This window comes from Diuraphis noxia, unplaced genomic scaffold (genome assembly GCF_037042655.1).
Source record: "Diuraphis noxia isolate RWA-SAM2 unplaced genomic scaffold, SU_Dnox_SAM2 contig0009, whole genome shotgun sequence".
NCBI classification, from domain to species: domain Eukaryota; kingdom Metazoa; phylum Arthropoda; class Insecta; order Hemiptera; family Aphididae; genus Diuraphis; species Diuraphis noxia.
In genome coordinates, this window is record NW_028301719.1 from 1850020 (window position 1) to 1869536 (window position 19517).

Consider the following 19517-nt stretch of genomic DNA (forward strand, 5'->3'; position numbering starts at 1 on the left):
GTTTACCAACAATACCAACAATAGTTTTACAACTTACAACCCATAAGACCATAAGTTTTAACTACGTGGTACAATTTTTTTTACCACTTATTAAAAAAAAATGCATAAAAGTTTTAAATTGCTCTCTTGAAGGATTTGATGTTTTTAGATAGTACCTATGTATTGGTTGCAAGCTCATTAAAGCTATATAGGTAGTCGGATGACTTAAAATTTCATGTCAATACTATGATATTATTGTTATTTTTTTTGTTCATTACGAGTACCATGATATGATAAATATGATATACTACAAAACATTAACTTTAAAATAAGTTTTAAATACATTTTGAAGCTTTTTTACCGCACGAATATAATTTTATTGTCATTTATAAAAAGGATATCTAAAAAAATTGACAATTTCAAATGTCAATAAATATTTTAAAAAGATTTGAAAGTTATGTCAAGTACAGAAAGTACCAGTTTAAAGATTCATTAAAAATTGCATGCGTGTTCGATAATTTTATTTACAGTTAAATATATATCTAAAATCGTAAATTTTTACGATTTTGCCTTTTTCTCCTTTATTTTTTTTTCCGGTGTGGTGGTTTTGAAAACTACTGGGAATATCTAACTTTTACCGTCCAATGCACCAACTAGATTCACTTTCCGATCGAAAAAGCTACTGAAGCTGAAAATCGAAGCATTATTTTGACAACTTATCGTGTACACAGACACAAAAAATAAAAATAATGATACAAAACAAAAAGAATAATAGAAACACACATCATTGTAAAACGATTACATTCGTAGCTCCAGTAGTTCTTTAAGTAGATAATATATATATATATATTATACACCTTCACAAAAATGTTATACAATGGTCTTAATAGATCCAAAGAAGACGTGACAGACAGTCACTGCTATTGTGTTGCTTCCATCGTTGCTCTGCTTGCCGTCCTAACTGCTCTGGCTGCTTGCTACGTAGATTCTGTTTTTCTCAGGAGTTGCTGGAAGGTAATCAGTCCTCCAACCGTGACTCTTGGGTTAGTTGCCTCCGTGAAGTTGAAAATAAAAAATTTTCAGCTTCCCGTTGATGGAAAATCCTACTAACAAATTCCGTACTACTAAAAATCCGTATCTATTTCGTGAAAAGTTATCCCTATTTTGTATTTTTAAATTTCTATTTGTAAAGTTGGGTCAGTGGCGTATATAGAAGGGGGCCCCCTATGCCCGGGCCCATAGTGAAATATCAGATTCAATCAAAATATTTTACTATGCATTTTGCTTTATATATGCATATAGGTAGGTACTTGTATACTATAAAGTATATTACATATTTACATAACCATCGACTATGGCTCGTACAGTCGTATTTATGTTGTTTTTAAGGATTTAAGGTATAAAATTGTATATTACTGACTGATACCATGGACCATTGTCCATGATAGCAATGACCAATCAAATACGATACAACAATAAAAGGCACGACTATAAAATAATTTATATTATTTACAGTTACCCAACTGTTGGGTAATTGTAACACCCGCTTAGATTAAACTTATATATTTTTGTTCATTATATTGGGCTCACAGCCCGTAATAAATAAATAATAATAATAAGTAATTAACTTTAAAATAAATCTATTACAACAATTTAACAAATGTACAGTACTTTTTCTTCCTAGGTCTATTATTTAAAATTTTTAGGCAAATGTTATGATTATTATTAATGTTTTTTTTTCAGACTGTGGTATGACTCATGTTTTTTGTTTTCTTATTTAATTTACCTTTATGATAATTTTTTTTTACCACTCATTAAAAATATTGTGGATTGAATGTGTTACCTAGTGTAACCTAGTGTAACCTACAAAAAATCAGTTATGATAAAATCCTATATGTTATCTACATCATAGAACAATTTTACAATGTGTTACAAACTATAAATCGTATATAAAAAAAACTCTCATGTGATTTTTTTTATTTATTTGTTTTCTGAAAACTGCATTTTTTTCACATGGGACGTTTATTGCTGTTAACGAAGTTCTATATGATTTGTGTCTCATAACTTTTGTCATGATCGTCATCCTCAGAGTTTTACTTACCTTCCCGTCGAATACCGTTATATGTTTTAAGGTGTCCCGTCATTTCGACGCGGCAATCTTGACGCACGTCAAATGGACGCGGCCATTTGGACGAACGACAATTGGACGCATACGTCATTTTGACGCATGGAATTTTTACTCCATCACTTTTAGGCGCAAGTCAATTTTGACGCAAAACAAAAATATAATTTTATACTTATTATAATACTGTTACATCCCGACTGAACGTCGATTCATACATCAACGTAGAGATGAAATACTGATGTTTACAATGTAATAATGTCTTTATTTTCACAAGTTATTAATAATTGATACAAAAATACAGTTTATATGCTATAAAGGTGTTGGTGAGCGGTGTTACGACCTTACTCTGAAATATTGTTTTAAATGACAATGAGTGGTTTTACGACCTGCCTCTAAGTGTCTTAAATGTCCCTAACCGTCTGATGAGCTCTTGTCGTGGTCTTCCTTATATATGCTCGTGTCCGTAGGAGTAGGCGGTCGTACGTGGTGGTGAAATCTGGCACAAGCCAGAATTTGAGTCTCCTGGTGTAATTGGTTATTCTAGTCGATTCACATCCTTTCTTAGTAACGGAGACTTTTTCCGAGAAGATACGTGCGACAATGCTTTTATAGTTTAATTATTTACGTTTTTTATGATGACCTCAGTATGTTATTTTATATTATTTGCCTACTTAGTTATATCATCACTCATAGTAGAAATGTACACTATGTTTTGAATATTGATAGGGTACCTACGTAACAATACGTATAATATTGTAAAATAATACGACATTTTGTTTAATGCTCGATAGTCTTTCTTAACAATCTTATTTAACAATAAATATAAGTTTGAATTTGCTTCATAATATTGGGCCACATAAGTATAGGTTAAAATATATATCGTAATCTGAATCCCGGACGAAAAGACTTTTTGACCGATTACGCTGTAATCTTTAGTAATTTGTTAATCTTTATGGTCACATAAATGGTACACATTTTATCATTATCTTAATATTACGGTTTGCCGTTCAATTATACCTGTACATTAATACATGGCTGCGTCAGTGTGCTTTATATCGCGCAGTGAGTCGTACGCTTTTAAAAATTATGAACTACCTACCTATATCTACATCTGTTAGTGTGCTTTAAATATTTTAACTTGTAAATTAAAAAAAAAAATTATAACATGTCATTGGAGTTTGTAAAAAGTCAACGGGTAAAAGATCTCCTTGTTCATGGTGGATTTATTTATAAAAAAGATAGAGAAGGTAAAGAAAAAATGATATGGATATGCAACGAAATTAAAAATTGTCCAAGACGAGCGCATACAATGCAAGGTACTTATATATTATTTATTTATGTATTTATTTTTATTTTTCATATTTTGATAATGTCAGACACAAAATTATTATTAATAATTGATTACGTTTTTTTTATAAGAACCTACATATTGTAGACTATTAGTGACTATTTTTTTAACACTCAATTGTACTTGTAGGAGATATAATAAAATCCATAGATCATAATCATGTACCAGACGTCGCAAAAATTGAAGCTAAGAAAGCTATAAATCTAATGAAGGAATATGCAACAACAACAGTAACAACTACAAGAGCTATACTGGAAGAAACGTCAACACAGGTAATAAAATATTATTTATATTTATATAAATATTAAGCCCCCCCCCAGCACGTAATCAAATCACACCAGACATCAAAAATAAAAAAATGTATGTTTAAATATTTGATATTTATAATTTTTATAAATTTTAACTACAAAATAATTTGTAAATATTCATGATTTTGAGGAATTTTTGAAGTTTTAAATCACAATAAAACTAACGTTTGAGGAACTTTGTATTAAATTAAAAATACTGGTGAAGTTTTCAACTACAAAATGACTTGCAATTACTTGCCTATGGGTAAACTTTGAACGTACCTAAGTATTTATGTACGTCGTTTAATATTGTTTTAGTTACCATGTGCAGTGGTAGGACAGCTACCGAATATTAAATGCTTGAAGAAAACAATAAACCGCGGTCTAGAAAAACGGTGGAAGCCAGTCCTGCAAACCCTCAATCATACAATTTTGAAAAATTACGTTAGACAGTGAACAATTTTTATTATTTGACAGTGGCGATAATGGTAATTATGACGATCGGATTCTATTATTTTCAACAGAAAAAAGTTTAAACGTATTAAGAAATTCGGATCTTGGTTTTCGGATGGAACGTTTTCATCTTGCCCAAATTTATTTGGTCAATTATATACGATTCATGCAGTTTACTCTGGTGCAATAATTACCGTTAGGCGTTAGTGCATGTTTTGTTGCCCGATAAAAAAGAAGTAACGTATAATAAAATGTTTCAAGCATTAAAATTCCTTAAGTTTGATTTATGTCCGAAATCATTTACAACAGATTTTGAAAAAGCAGCAATGAACTCTATCAAAAATGAATTTCCAAGTACAGAGATACATGGCTGTTTTTTTCATTTTAGTCAAGCAGTTTGGCAAAAAATTCAAAACTACGGATTGACAACAAAATATATAGAAGATGTAACTTTTGCATTACAAGTTCGAAAATTAATAGCGCTTGCTTTTATACCTATTGACAAAGTAGTTAATTATTTTGAAGTTTTATTGGAGAGCGATTTTTATATGGAAAATGAAAATATGTTAACTCCACTAATCACCTATTTCGAAACTACGTGGATTGGAATTTTGGACAGGAGAGGTCGACGTCGACAACCGCAATATCCTATCGAAGTATGGAACTGTTCAGAACGTCTTCAATCTGATCTGCCGAGAACCAATAATAGTATTGAGGGCTGGCATAATGCATTTTCGGCATTAATAAATTGTAAAAAACCAGTCATATGGAAGTTTATAAGTGCATTGCAAAGAGATGAAAGTTTGACAAAAGTAATAAAATAACAATTAATTGCTGGGTATGCACCAACTAAAAAAAAGAAATACAAAGACTCATCCAAAAGATTAATTCAAATATGTACAAATGTAAGTGACTTTACAACCGACGAAGTGCTTCAAGGGATTGCGCACAATTTAAAATTTTATAAATAGTACATTTTTTATAAACTATAAACTATTTTGTATTATTTTACTTTATTTTACTTAATATTATAATAAGTATAAAATTATATTTTGTTTTGCGTCAAAATTGACTTGCACCTAAAATTAGTGGCGCCAAAATTGCATGCGTCGAAATGACGTATGCGTCCAATTGTCGTTCGTCCAAATGGCCGCGTCCATTTGACGTGCGTCAAGATTGCCGCGTCGAAATGACGCATATTCATGTTTCAATACGCTAAGCTACCTCTATTACCTTTTTTATTCTACCTATGTTTAATATAGCTTGGTTAGTGAACAATTAAAATAAACTAATAATTCCAAATTATTTATTTATCATTTATTTATTATCATTATCTCGATCGATTTGAAATTCTTCTATTTAACTGAATACTTAAAAAAAACGTATATTTTCCATATTTTTGTATCTAAGATTATAAATACATTAGGTCTATTAAAAATATCACATAAATAACGAATTATTATTATTTTGATTTTTTTTAGGTCCATTGTGGATTGGTACGTATAATATATTTAATTAAAATGTATGTAAAATTTTTCTATTTTGATTGAGTTGAATATAGTAACATAAAAAAGGCTTTAAACGTTTTAAAAATCCTAAGAGTATCATTTATTTAATATTATAAATTTTTTGAAAGTTAATGTAAACTATAAAATCAAATAAAAACAAAAAAAGCTGGTATCTATGTGGATGTCAGTCTGCTGTACAGTAGTAGGGTACTAGTGGGTTACTGTAATGGATGTGTTTATTTCTATATAGACTAATTTTATTGAACAAAATAAAATACTAGAAACTTTTAATAAATAATAAGTGGACTGTATATTTTGTGAGTGTCGTACCAATTGGCTGGTCCGACGACAACTAACTAATCCGTGGGGACATATTACGGCACAAGCATACAATGATAATTTTATAGATAACAATTTTATATAATATTACAGCGATACTATATATATGTATGTATTGTTAAACAAATACTGTATTGAATTGTGGAACTCACAGTGGCACACGACCACGGAAAATAAACTAAGAGAAATAAAACACTCTGTCGTACTCTGGCCGAAATACACTGACATAAACAGAAAAAATGAAGTGATTCTTAATCGACTCAGAATCGGTCACACGAAACTGACACACGGACATCTTATGGCAAAGACAGATCCACCCCTTTGCCCAACATGCAATACAAACTACTCCATCAAACATATCATCATCCACAGCCCAAACTTCAACGAAGCTAGAAAAGATTTCAACATCCCAGACAACCTGTACGAAGCAATTGGTCCATTTTCAAACTTTCATAGCATAATTTATATTTATATTTATATATTTCATAGCAAATAGTATACTTTAAAAAAATAGAATTGTACAATAGCATATAATCATTTAATGTAGAAATTAACACATGTAAGCTAATAACCTATGTAGTTGATGCTTAACCAATAAAAAAAAAAAAAAAAGTATGTATTGCGGTGTTCACGCCGTAACAGGATGGTATTAAATTGGAATTCAATGATACGAGTATAATATCATTGAATGCGAAATAGCCGAAACACAATTCTGAGCAGAAACAGTTTGTCAGCCTAGGATATTTTATAGTTTTATGCTTTATTTATTATTCCAAAAATAATGTAGCAATCTATAAAATAAATTTATAATTAACCAAATCAGATTCATTATAATGTACCCGAAAACTTGGTCATTCGTAGTATATACAATACGTATACAGTAACAAATTCGTACAAATACGTATACGGACAAATTCCGGATTATTCAATTCAAATAAATCAGAAATATCAAAGAATATTTTTCAATTTATTGTTTTAAATAAATAAACAAATAAATTTGTTACGGTTGCTGTTATTTTTTCTTCTGAGTATTGTTTAATCGATGAAACCAATTGAAAAAGATTATCATCTTGTTGATCAATAGTAAACCGCTATAGATTTTTAATTTCAATTAATGTTTCTTAATATGTATTAATCGTTGTGACTTCTTCATGCATTACTTCTTCTTCGTCGTCGGATGAATTACTTTCACAATCATTTTGTGAATGCATTTCTTGGCTCTCCGTTACCAAATTTATATCAATCATCAAAAACTCATTAAGATTATTATCACTATTAAACGATGTACATTCGCATATCTATATTTTATAACTTATTTTACGTTTATAGTACACACGCGCGTGTAAATTTTCCGGTTTATGCAAGGTTTTTACTTGCATGGGACTTACAAAATCGTTCCGTTTCCGCGTTATAAGGTTTCGTTTTATTGAGGATAAGCATCTATATAAAACTATAGAAACGTGCTGGGACCATAGAAAAATTTCGCATTGGATAGTTTTTCGTTTTATTCAGGATCCGCTTTAGACAGTTTTCACTGCACTATAAAGTATTAATATAAGGCATTAACGAAATTAACTACATAATTGAAATCTCGTTTTAAATTTTCAATCCTTACCATAAAAATTATAACTTTTTATACATTTTTAACAACTAAATGATTTGTTAATTTTTTTTAAAATTTGAACTTAAAGCTGATGAAACTAGACAAACTTATGAAGAATCTTGTATTGAATTTTCTAATCTATGACAAACCTTTTGAGATTTAAAAAAAAAAAATTGAAAGGAACTTATAAATGCCAAAACACATGCCTAATTGTTTAAATTTGAGGGCAAACGTTGAGTCTTCTGCACAATTAATTTGTAGTCTAGCAAATCTTTCGCCATACACACATAATGGGTTATGGAATAAATATCCACTTGTGTGAGCATTAGGAAAAATTTGTTTGAATAACGAAAAAATTCTATTTTAATAAATTTTTGATTCAGATATGATTTTTAGGTTAGTAATTGTCATAATGCTTCATCGTAGGTTTCTATTGTGTATGACTAGCCATTGTTATATGCATAAATGGAATTACTAAGCTTAATATAAAACGATTGGTTGTATATTATATCTGGGAAAATATTTAGAGGACATATTTAAAAGTTCTGTCACCAAACGAGTTATCCGCAAATTGAATCTTATTAAAATTGGATTGAGTTGTAAAAACTAAAATTCTACTTTCACTGTTACCACTTTCATATGCCTAAAGCATACGAATGATCAGTTATTTTTAAAATCGGTCCTATAGAAAAAACAAAACAAAAAATATATTGTTTTTATGGAATGGACTGTGGTTATAAGATTTTAATAAATTACAGTCTACTTCAAAATTATTAATTTATATTTTTTATATAAATCAATCGAATTAATTAACTTTTATTATAAATTTCGTCTGTGATTCGTTACTCATAAATTTGATGATCATCACCCTCAAATTTTTACTTGCCTACACATCGAGTACCGTTAATGTATTAATGCGTTAAGCACCTATTATCCTTTCTATACTATGTTTAATAATGGTTCATAATAAACTAAAAAAATAAACCAATATTTTTAAATTTACTATTTATCAATATCTCGATCGATTTCAAATTCTTCTATTTAACTGAATATTTTAAAAACGTATATTTATATATTTTTGTATCTAAGATAATAGATACATTAGGTCAATTGAATATATCACACGAATAATGAATTTTTATTATTTTCTTTTTTTTAGCAACAGTAGTGTATAGTACGTATATTAAATTAAATTAAATAATTAAATCGATATTCAATTTTAATTTTATGTAAAATTTATTTTTGCTGTACAATTGGTTAGTGGATTCATGAGTGGAAACGGGTTGTCAGTCTAGGATATTTTATACTTGGGCTGTACGATTATATACGATTTTATACGATTATATTATACGATTTTGATTAAATGAAATTTTCTCCAATTAATCGATTTCATCGATAATTTTAGGTATTAAAAAAAACGGTTAATCGTAATTTTGATTATTCGTTTATTAATCGAATATCAATTAGTTGTTTATTTCAAATAAACAAGAATTAAGAATAAATCAATAAACTATTTTTGTAGCCATTTCTTGCCGTTCCTAATATTGGGTATTTTCGTATCTTCTATTATGATTTATGAATGACGCTATATAATATTAAAATGTGTATTTATTTAGCTATCCAAAACAGCATTTTAGTGATTAATATTTAAATATTCAATAATTAATACTGCCAAAAGCTGTTTTGACATATATCGATTATTCAATTGAATATTCATTATAGTATATATGTTGTGAATACTATAAAGTATTAATTTAAGTCCTTAATTACATTAACTATTAAAATTAGAATATTAAGTATCTTTAAAGCTAAAATTCTTATTTTTGGTTATTTAATATGTGATTTCATCCAAACTTTAACTATTATAACAACTATAAAAAAATTGTGTTTTTTTAGAGATTTTTCTGTTATAGAATTAACTACGTGGAAATTCGTTGAACATTTTCAATCGTTAGCTATTAAAGTTAAATGATTTATAGATTTTTAACAACTCAATTATTTGTAAATTTTCAATTAAATACATTTTTTCAAAAATTGAACTTAAACAGTTATAAAAAACGTGTCTATGAATTTTTAATAGTTTCCAACTGCTATTATATAAACTTATAGGGAACCTTATATTCAATTTTTAGGATTTGAAACCCAATGAATAAAGTTTTATATTTTAATAAAAACTAAAAAAACTGAAATTTCAAATGTCTATAAATTTCAACTTTAAATGGTTATAAAAATAAAATGTGCTTGTGTATTATTAATATTTTCCAACTACTGTTATATCAACTTATGCAGTACCTTGTATTCAATTTTCAAGTTTTTGATCAAATTAATAAAATTTTATTCACATTTATAAAATAAAAACGGAAAATTTCAAATGTCTAAAAATAACTTAAAAATTGTTGAAAATTGTTGAAAATGTTATCAAAGGAAATGATAAAATAAACACATGGTATAGATTTAAAATTTCTAAAATAAACCGTTTTGAATAACAACAAAATAAGAATATCGGTACAAGGGAAATTTAGTGAATATCCAATTTTTTAATTCAAATGCTCATAAATATTTAGTTTGACTTTCCGGTAGATATTTTTTATTTGATAAAAGTAGACAAACTTATGAAGAATATTGTGTTAAATTTTCAAGCCTTAGATTTAAAAAGAAAAATTTTTATGAGTTTCTAACTCAAAATGTATTACAAATTTTTGTGTTTTTTACGTATTTTATCAAAATGTCAACGCTTATTAATAATATAATATTATTTAACTATCATTGTGAAAATATTTTAGGAGCGTTGTATTACATTTTAAAGCTATTTTACCCAATGATTATAATTTTATTGTCATTTATAAAAACGAAAATCTAAAAAGATTGACAAATTCAAATGTCTAAATTATATAAAATACAGAAAATGCCAGTTTAAAAATTCATTGAAAATTTCAAGTGTGTTCCTTGATTTTTTTTACCCTACGCGGTGGTTTTGAAAACTACTGTGAATTTCAAAATTTTACCTCCCCCAATGCGCTAACTAGATTCACTTTCCAATCGAAGAAGCTACTGAAGCTGAAAATCGAAGCATTATTTTGACAACTTATCGTGTACACAGACACAAAAAAATAAAAATAATGATACCAAAACAAAAAAATAAGAAACACACATCATTATAAAATCATTACATTCGTCGATCCACTTAGAATCTATTAGCATAAAAAAAACTTAAAATATATAAGAATTATATCATGGTATTATAAATGAAAATAAATGTTTAGTCTAACAGATATTCATGTTTGATAAAAATGTAATACACTTTAGTTCATTGCAATGTATTTTCCATACATTTAACTCATAATTTATTATAGTCTTCTAATCTATTTAGTGTTTTAGAAGAAATATAATATCATGCACTAGATATTTCAACCATATATTTTTTTAAATTGCTGTAATAATTTGTGAATAAGCTCATATTAAATCTTCTGCCATCTTGAAAATGTTAAATCTCGCAAGCGATCGACTCTCATCGATAGATCATTGTAATGTACTACGTAATGAAATATTTTGTAGAATAAGTGTATACATAATATAGTGTATTTTTTAGATTATGTCAATCATTAACTATATAATATAATTTACTAAATATTTTGTTTGTTAATTTATTTCTAGAACATTGGGGTATGTGAATTTTGTATATATATATATTTTTTTTTCAATGATGTGTTTAATTTTAAAAATTAAATTCATTGGGTTTGTATCTCTCATAGCATTTGTAATGATTACCGTCCTTAAATTGTTACTTACTCATCGAGTATCGTTATATCTATAAATCAGTTTAGTTAATTTTTTTTACCACAATACTAAGTATAAACTATTAAATATTACCTATTTTCTTTTCTCTACTATGTTTTATATTTGTTCAAAAACTATAAAATAAACCAAAATTTGCAAATTTTTTATATGTTTATATCTCGATCGATTTCACACTATTCTATCTAACTGAATATTTTAAAACGTATATTTCTATCGTTCTGTATCTATGATTACATGGTAGGTTCACGGTATATCCATTAACAATATCACATAAATAATGCATTTTTTTTGTTTTGTTTTTAGTTGGTAAATTTAGTAGTACGTATTATCTATAATATATGAGGTTTTAATTTTATCAAAAATGTATTTTTATTGATTAAATTGAATTTACCACTGTAAAGAGTTATTCTAGCCCACGAGGAATTCCAATCCACTAATACAATAAAAAAACCCCCTACCTCTTTATCAACCTTTGTAAACCAAATTATTGTAAACTCTACTTTAAACCCAACTTCATATCCCCATAAGACGTATGCCCAAGCTACCACCGAAAATGCAAACACCCACTCTAAACAGACCTCTTCCTCCATTTCAAGCATATCTTTTGGATTGTCATATTTTATTGTGGAACTAAAAATCTGATTTGCTCTCTGATCTACCTACTAACTACCGTTATCAATAAACTATTATCCAAAGGTGATAAATAGTCATTAAGTTATTCATGATTCGAAATGCATCTTTCTTTGGAATTCTAACGGCATATTGCAACAGACAAATTAATTAAAAGCTCTTCTTAACGAACAAAATATAGATATAATCTTAATAATCGAAGCCTACCTCACTCCACACACAACTTTCCGTATTCCCGGTTTTCAACCGGTGTAAGACATAAGGGAGCGCGTAAAATAGCCGAAAATATTTCAGCCGATCCGTATTTTAGCCGAAAAATATTTAAGCCGAAAAATAATGGATTGGACAAGTATATTAGCAGAACCGTATTTTAGCCGATAAATATTTCATCCGACCGTATTTTAGGCGACAAGTATTTTGTACGAACTGTATTTGAGCCGACACATATTTTGTACGAACCGTATTTTAGCCGACAAGTATTTTGTATGAACCGTATTTGAGCCGACACATATTTTGTACGAACCGTATTTTAGCCGACAAGTATTTTGCACGAACCGTATTTGAGCCGACACATATTTTGTACGAACCGTATTTAAGCCGACAGTAATTTTGGCGACATTATTTTAGCCGATATTAATGTAACCGACATTATTTAAGCCGACAACTATTTCAGCCGACAATATTTTAGCCGAAAAGTATTTTTGTACGAACCGTATTTGAGCCGACACATATTTTGTACGAACCGTATTTAAGCCGACAGTAATTCAGCTGCCGGGTGGGGTCAGTTCGACACTGTGATAAGCATTTATGATAATATTGATAATTTATACAATTATATTTAATTATAATTAATAATTAAAATAATTATTTTAATTTTTACAATTTTTCGAACGAATAATGGATAACTACTTGAATATTCATTAAACTAACCATTTAAATGAAATCTACATGAAATTCCCTATCGATAACCTATTCCGCCGCCTATTATTCTCTAATGTACTATAGGTACTAGGTATGATTAATCTCACTTAAAAACGCACTCCCACAGTTTATACTTTCATAATGAAACCGAAAAGCCGAGTTTAAATTCATATTCTATTGCATATTGGTATATTACTATTATTATAGTTTAATTGTTAAGTTTATGAAATGAATCTGATTATATATGTAGGTACCTGTGACCTGTATTTATATTTTCTAAACTGCATATTTTTTACTATAATTTTGTTCATTGTCAAATAAAGATTTATTTAGATAGGTATACACAATTTTCCAATTTATATTCTAATAATAATAACATAATAATCTAATAAATATATTAATTTCAGTGAACATTTTACGGATATTCATTAAGTATATATTAATTGGATATCTATAAATGATCTATTGTAGGTATATCCATTAGTTGTTATATATCTCGGAAAAAAAGAACAAGTAAAAAAGAACACGGAAAAAAAGAACAAGGGAAAAAAACACGGAAAAAAAGAACAATTTTTAAAAATTTTAAATACAGGTGTCCCACGAAGATTTGACACTCTGAAAATAATTTTAGTTCTAATCAATATAAAAAAAAAAATATTTTTTTATATAATGCATAGACATTTGCGCTATATTTTGGTATACATTTCAAAAAATATAAATTTACCTAGGTGCATAATAAATTTAATAATATGGTATTTAAAAATGCCAATAAAAAATGTATATTTTTAAATATTATATTGATATATTTATGTATAATATATTTCTATACTATTTACTCGAATATTCATTTATTCTGACTCCTGTAAAATTATAATGATATTATCATTAATTGATAAATGATTAATAATAATAATTTGATATATTTTTAGTGTAAATGTGTATAAATAATCATTTTTAAGCTTCATAATCAATTAATATATTTATTCTTTTTATACATCCCAATTTTAAAAAAAATTTTCTTTTTTCCGTGTTCTTTTTTTCCTTGTTCTTTTTTACTTGTTCTTCTTTCCTTGGACTTTTTTTCCTATTACTATTTTTCAAAATTGTATTTTCGCTGCGACCCATTGATTTAATGCATTGTGGATATTATCCATTATAGTTGTTTGGATTTTATTCTATTACGTGATTTTACTATCACAAACACAATAGTTACATCTAATTATCATTTTACCGCTCATAGATAAAAATGTGACTGTGTCTTATACTTATTGCATTTAAAATATCTAAAAACAAAAATAATGGTTATGTTTATCCTTACTCTATGTCTATGGTATATACGCAATTTTGTATACTTAACTATATTATTGAGTAGATTCAATTCTGATACCTACCTATACCTTGTTGTACTCCACGTATCCACACCCCCATAAACACATTTCATTTTATAATACAAAGATATGAAAGATATTTATTAATTTATAGTTTATAATTTTTAAATAGATATGAGTTATTAATATTTTAATTTATAACATATGAATTATTGGTTATTAAGTTAATTAGAAAATTAACTAACTAAAAATTAAAAAATTAAAAAAAATTATCATTTCAACTATTCTTCAAACTAGACTCTATGCATTATTTTATAAATGTATAATAATATATTAATTACCTTATTACCTATTTAGGTACTTTTATTAAAATTATAAACCAATAATTACACCTAAGAACTCGGAATATACTCATAGGCATGAGTAATGAATGGCGCTACCATAATGAACCAAAAAAATCCCTATACACCAAAGGCCGTATTTTTTTAAATCCCCCTCTCAATCAAATATTTATGTAATCTAAAAAAAAAGTCTGTACTAATATCTATTTTAAATTAATACTCTACAGTATTTTCAGTACCTTTAAAGTTTAAATTTAACTCTAGATATATTATTGATCTATAGAGCCCAGAATTACACCACCTAGCTACAAATTACAACAACAATAATTTACAATAACAGATGCGAACTGTGCCGTCCTCTGTCTTAAGTCTTTAAAGTATTTATTAGGTTATCTGAAGTCAGGAAATCACTTCGACAATACATGTTATTAACAAAATAAAGATAGGTTTTATTTTGACGAACGTATCTTAATAAGTAAATAGTAATTATAATAATGCATAGGTAAAAGAATTTTTTTTTTTTTAAATAAAAGTTGTAACCCATATCTGACTTAAAACAGTTAAAACTCGGTTGACCTGCGCCTGCCTAAAATTGTAGGGGCAGCCCCAGGCACCAGTTAACAGACTTGTACAGCAAACACATGGGCAGTATTAATAAATATTTAATAATGACTAATGAGTTAATTATTAAACTATGAGTTGTGATGGTAGGTAAACAACAAAAATAATATTATAACTCGTGTTGGTACTAGTGTACACTTTGTTAATTAGTCAATCCTAAGTATTTTATAAAAATGATGATTTTTGTAATAGATAATTCAATATATACAAATAAAGTAAAATATAATATATTAATGTAGCCATAAGGCAGTACTTAGGTATTAGATAGGCCATGATAAAATAAATCTATATATTTAAATTATAACTGTTTGTAATTTTGTCATGATTAGCCGCGGTACAGAATACAGATTAGTTCTTTCTAGATCAGTTAGACCTTAGTGCTAGGTTTCATGAACAATCACTAAACATTAAACGAATTAATAGCTAGTAAGGTAATGATCATTTAAACATGATTTGATAGCCCATCAACTATGATTAGTCCATAACACTTTATTGAACCATTTAATTAATAAACGGTCAGTGTAACCCAGCGTCCGGGTAATAGCCCGAACCACAGATTATGAAATAGATAAAATCTATATGTTTTATCCTTTTTGTGTCAAAACTTTTTTTTTGAATGGTAATTTGGACAATTTTGTATATTAATATTTAATGTATTATTTATTTTTTTCATTCTTATCAGTTTTTTGTAGTCATATCAAACGGTTGGTAAGGTGTTACCAACCGTTTGATACCAAAACTAACTTTTATCATTAAGTTATAAAATAATGTCGGCTAAATTACTGTCGGATAGAATACTTTGTCTGCTAAAATATGGTTCGGATATAAAAATTTGTCGGTTCAAAAACGGTTCGGATGGAATATGTATCGGCTACAATACAGTTCGGACGAAATATGTCTCTTCTAATATACGGTTCGGCTAAAATATGTGTCGGCTAGAATACGGTTCGGCTAAAATATGTGTCGGATTAAATATTTGTTGGCTTAAATACTGTCGGCTAAAATACGGTTGGACGAAATATAGTTCGGATGGAATATTTTCGGCTAAATTATAGCCCCTCAGACATAAGTGCCAAAATAAGATAAGAAAAAAAAAGTCGTATCGTACAAAAGCGTCAGAAATTAAATAACAGAATTAAATTAAAAAAACTCCAAACGCTTAATCCTTAATCGACAAAATATGTATTATCTGATTACGATAGATTGTCAAATAGACATTGGGTGAGCAGTTTGTGTTATAACATATTGTTAGTACCTATTTCGTAATTTCGTCATTTTATTTTTATAAAAAATCAACCAATTTATTAAATGTATAAAATATTGATGTGCATGTATATTATAATTTATTATCGACATTTTATTTTTATAAAAAATCAACCAATTTATTAAATGTATAAAATATTGATGTGCATGTATATTATAATTTATTATCGACATTTTATTTTTATAAAAAATCAACCAATTTATTAAATCTATTAAATATTGATGTGCATGTACCTATACCTATATTATAATTTACTATCAACATAATAATATTAATATAATATAATTTTTATAAGATATAGAAATTTTTAAATAACTACCTACTTAATACTTATATAAAATATTAATTTTGGCGCAAATGATAGGTCATTTTTGTACCTTTGGTGCTTATGTCATATGTTGGGTATAGCAGGTATACAATATTAGATTGGCGCTTATGTTCTACAGATTTTGGCGCAAATGAAAGATCATTTTTGTACCTTTGGTGCTTATGTCATACAGCCTTTTCAACATACCACTGTGATCAATATGACCTCTCGTCTGATAATACACCTGCTATTTTAACATTAAATAATTAATTGATCTCACTACCTAAACCTAACCTATTATTTGACACCCTCGTCTACCCCTTCTACCAAGTACCAACAAAAGACTCCCCAAATACCTATCCAATCTACTAACCTTAAAACGTTGTGCTAGAAATCATTGGAAACGTACACATCTCCCCAGTGACAAAAGTTACTATAACGACATTACCTGTTCCTTAAAAACTCTTCTTCGCAAGTACAACACAGAAAATTACCAAAATTATATAAACTCATTAACAAACTCAGACAACTCGCTTTGGAAAGCCAATCAAATTACTAAACATCTACCCAAGAAAGCCATCTTACTACTAACTTTCATTTATAACCCAATCCTTCGTCTTTCTTATATTCCTCACAATATGTGAAAACACTCTATTATTATCTTGATTCGTAATCCTGATAAGCCACCCAACTTTCCTTCTTCTTACCGACCCGCCAGTCCATTACCTCCTTCTCAAAAATTGGCTGGGATATCATTTCAAAGGTTGAACCATTTATAGTGATTCTAAAAGGTGATGGAAAAACAACTCATTGTAAGACCGGTACCTGCTTTCATTGCTTTCTATTTTTCTTCTATCACTCTGTGTCTTGAATAATGTAGCAGTAAAAACATAATCAGATTCTGTGCATTAAATAATTTCATTTAAATGGATTCTAATGATGTGTTAAATTTTGAGATGGTAGATAGTTACAGAAAATTAAATACAACACAATTCCATTAAAAAGAGTTAACTGTCAACGATAAAAAACAAAAAAATGTTTAGTTTGTTGACGAAATACCGAAACACCTATTTTGTATATTTTTGAATTCAATTTTATTTACACATAAATACTAAAAATACGAACGAATTCGAGTTGATTCCCAAATATCGAAATTGATTTCTGGGTAAATGCACCATTGATTCTAATAAACATTAATAATGACAATTTAACTAGGCATATCAAATTAACTTTACAAATTACCATGATATATTCAATAAACAATTTACTTCCTGTCTTATACTGACTTAGTGCAGTGACTATACTCAGGAATATGCTGTAATTGGGCTTAATGCACGTTAATAATTTAAATCAATAAATATGGTTAAAAGTATTGGAATAGTTAGTTTATATACATTATATGCTATATACCTACCTACGTATTTATTAATGCTAATAATAATAAAATAATGATATCAACAATAAATGGTATCATATAATAGATTGTATGTTTGCAATAGAGAATATATTTTATTTTTTAATGTAGTATAAATTTACAACACACATTTTTTACAAATTAAGTTGAAATTTGGCTTTCGTTCAATTATTTAATATTTTCACCAATAAACTATCCATTTTCACCAATCTATATTAGATATAGTATAATATTTATTTTTACCCAGACATTGTAAAACCAATAAAATGAAATATGAAAATCGGTATCTACATATGGATTGTATTTGAACATTTGTATGATGATAAATAATTTTAATCGGGCACAGCGGCGGATTTAGGTATGTTGTGGCCCCTGGGCGGAATGCATTGTGGGGGCCCCTGGGCTGCAGCCCACTCAGCCCTCCCTTAAATCCGGCCCTGATCGGGAACCAATTCCGTAATACCCGAAACTACACGTACCAGTGACATGAGTATGATAAGTTTTGAAGGTTTTGAAAAAATATGGAAATTCAATAAAAATGTTTCATCTGATGAATAAAGAGTTGTAAAAAACGTAAATAGTTACTAACGTATATGATGTAAAATGTATAGATTTTAAGAAAAACCAAAAAAAATTAGAATTTGTCACAATGTAGTTTATTTTTACAGATCTTAAACAGAAATATACGACTTATGTAGCACGTATGTATAATTTGTGTGTATTAAAAATTAAAATTAATTTTAAAATATACTATAAAAGTAATAATGTAGTGTCTACATTTTCAATATCAAACATAATATTATAACGACTGTTGGTAAAATATGAATATGGTTTTAGAATTTGGTTAGAATTTTTTAGTATTTATATTAAATACCAAAATATTTTAAGTAAGTGGTGTTAGCCTAACCTTAAGTTATCGACAGATTTATTTATTCATTCACCCAAAACAATTACAATGAAATACATTAATAATAATAGCTGATACGAATACAAACTGAGCTATAAGTTCGTATCTAGTATACGGAGTTCAACAATATTACAATTCGTTTAAAGTAAATTACTTGCACAAATAAAAATATGAATAAATATAACATGAAAATAGAAACTTCAGAAAAAAAAATTAACATCAACAATCAACATTACATATAGCCCAATATTTAATATTTATGTATATACTTAAGGACTTCTTATGATTTTATTGATACACACATTCTCATCAAGATAACTATTTTATTTATGGCCTTTGTTATT

The 19517-nt window shown here is 27.7% G+C and overlaps 1 protein-coding gene and 1 pseudogene across 2 annotated transcripts; both read left to right on the forward strand.

Annotated features, from left to right (window-relative positions):
• LOC149054230 (uncharacterized) overlaps positions 1-19517 on the forward strand; it is a 168941-nt pseudogene that overhangs the window by 133478 nt on the left and 15946 nt on the right.
• LOC149054233 (uncharacterized) lies at positions 1799-8816 on the forward strand. Of its 2 annotated transcripts, XM_089230485.1 has the most exons (4): positions 1799-3420; positions 3582-3724; positions 4058-5688; positions 8802-8816. In XM_089230485.1, exons 1-3 carry the CDS (start codon positions 3270-3272, stop codon positions 4193-4195), a joined length of 432 nt encoding a protein of 143 aa, XP_089086611.1. In that variant the 5' UTR covers positions 1799-3269; the 3' UTR covers positions 4196-5688; positions 8802-8816. The 2 variants fall into 2 exon arrangements, with proteins under 2 accessions (XP_089086611.1, XP_089086610.1); XM_089230484.1 differs by lacking the exons at positions 1799-3420; positions 3582-3724 and having other exon boundaries at positions 4197-5688.

Bases quoted from the DNA above. Each gene is read 5' to 3' on its own strand.
- LOC149054233 (XM_089230484.1), top strand. From the start codon at position 4,444: ATGTTTCAAGCATTAAAATTCCTTAAGTTTGATTTATGTCCGAAATCA.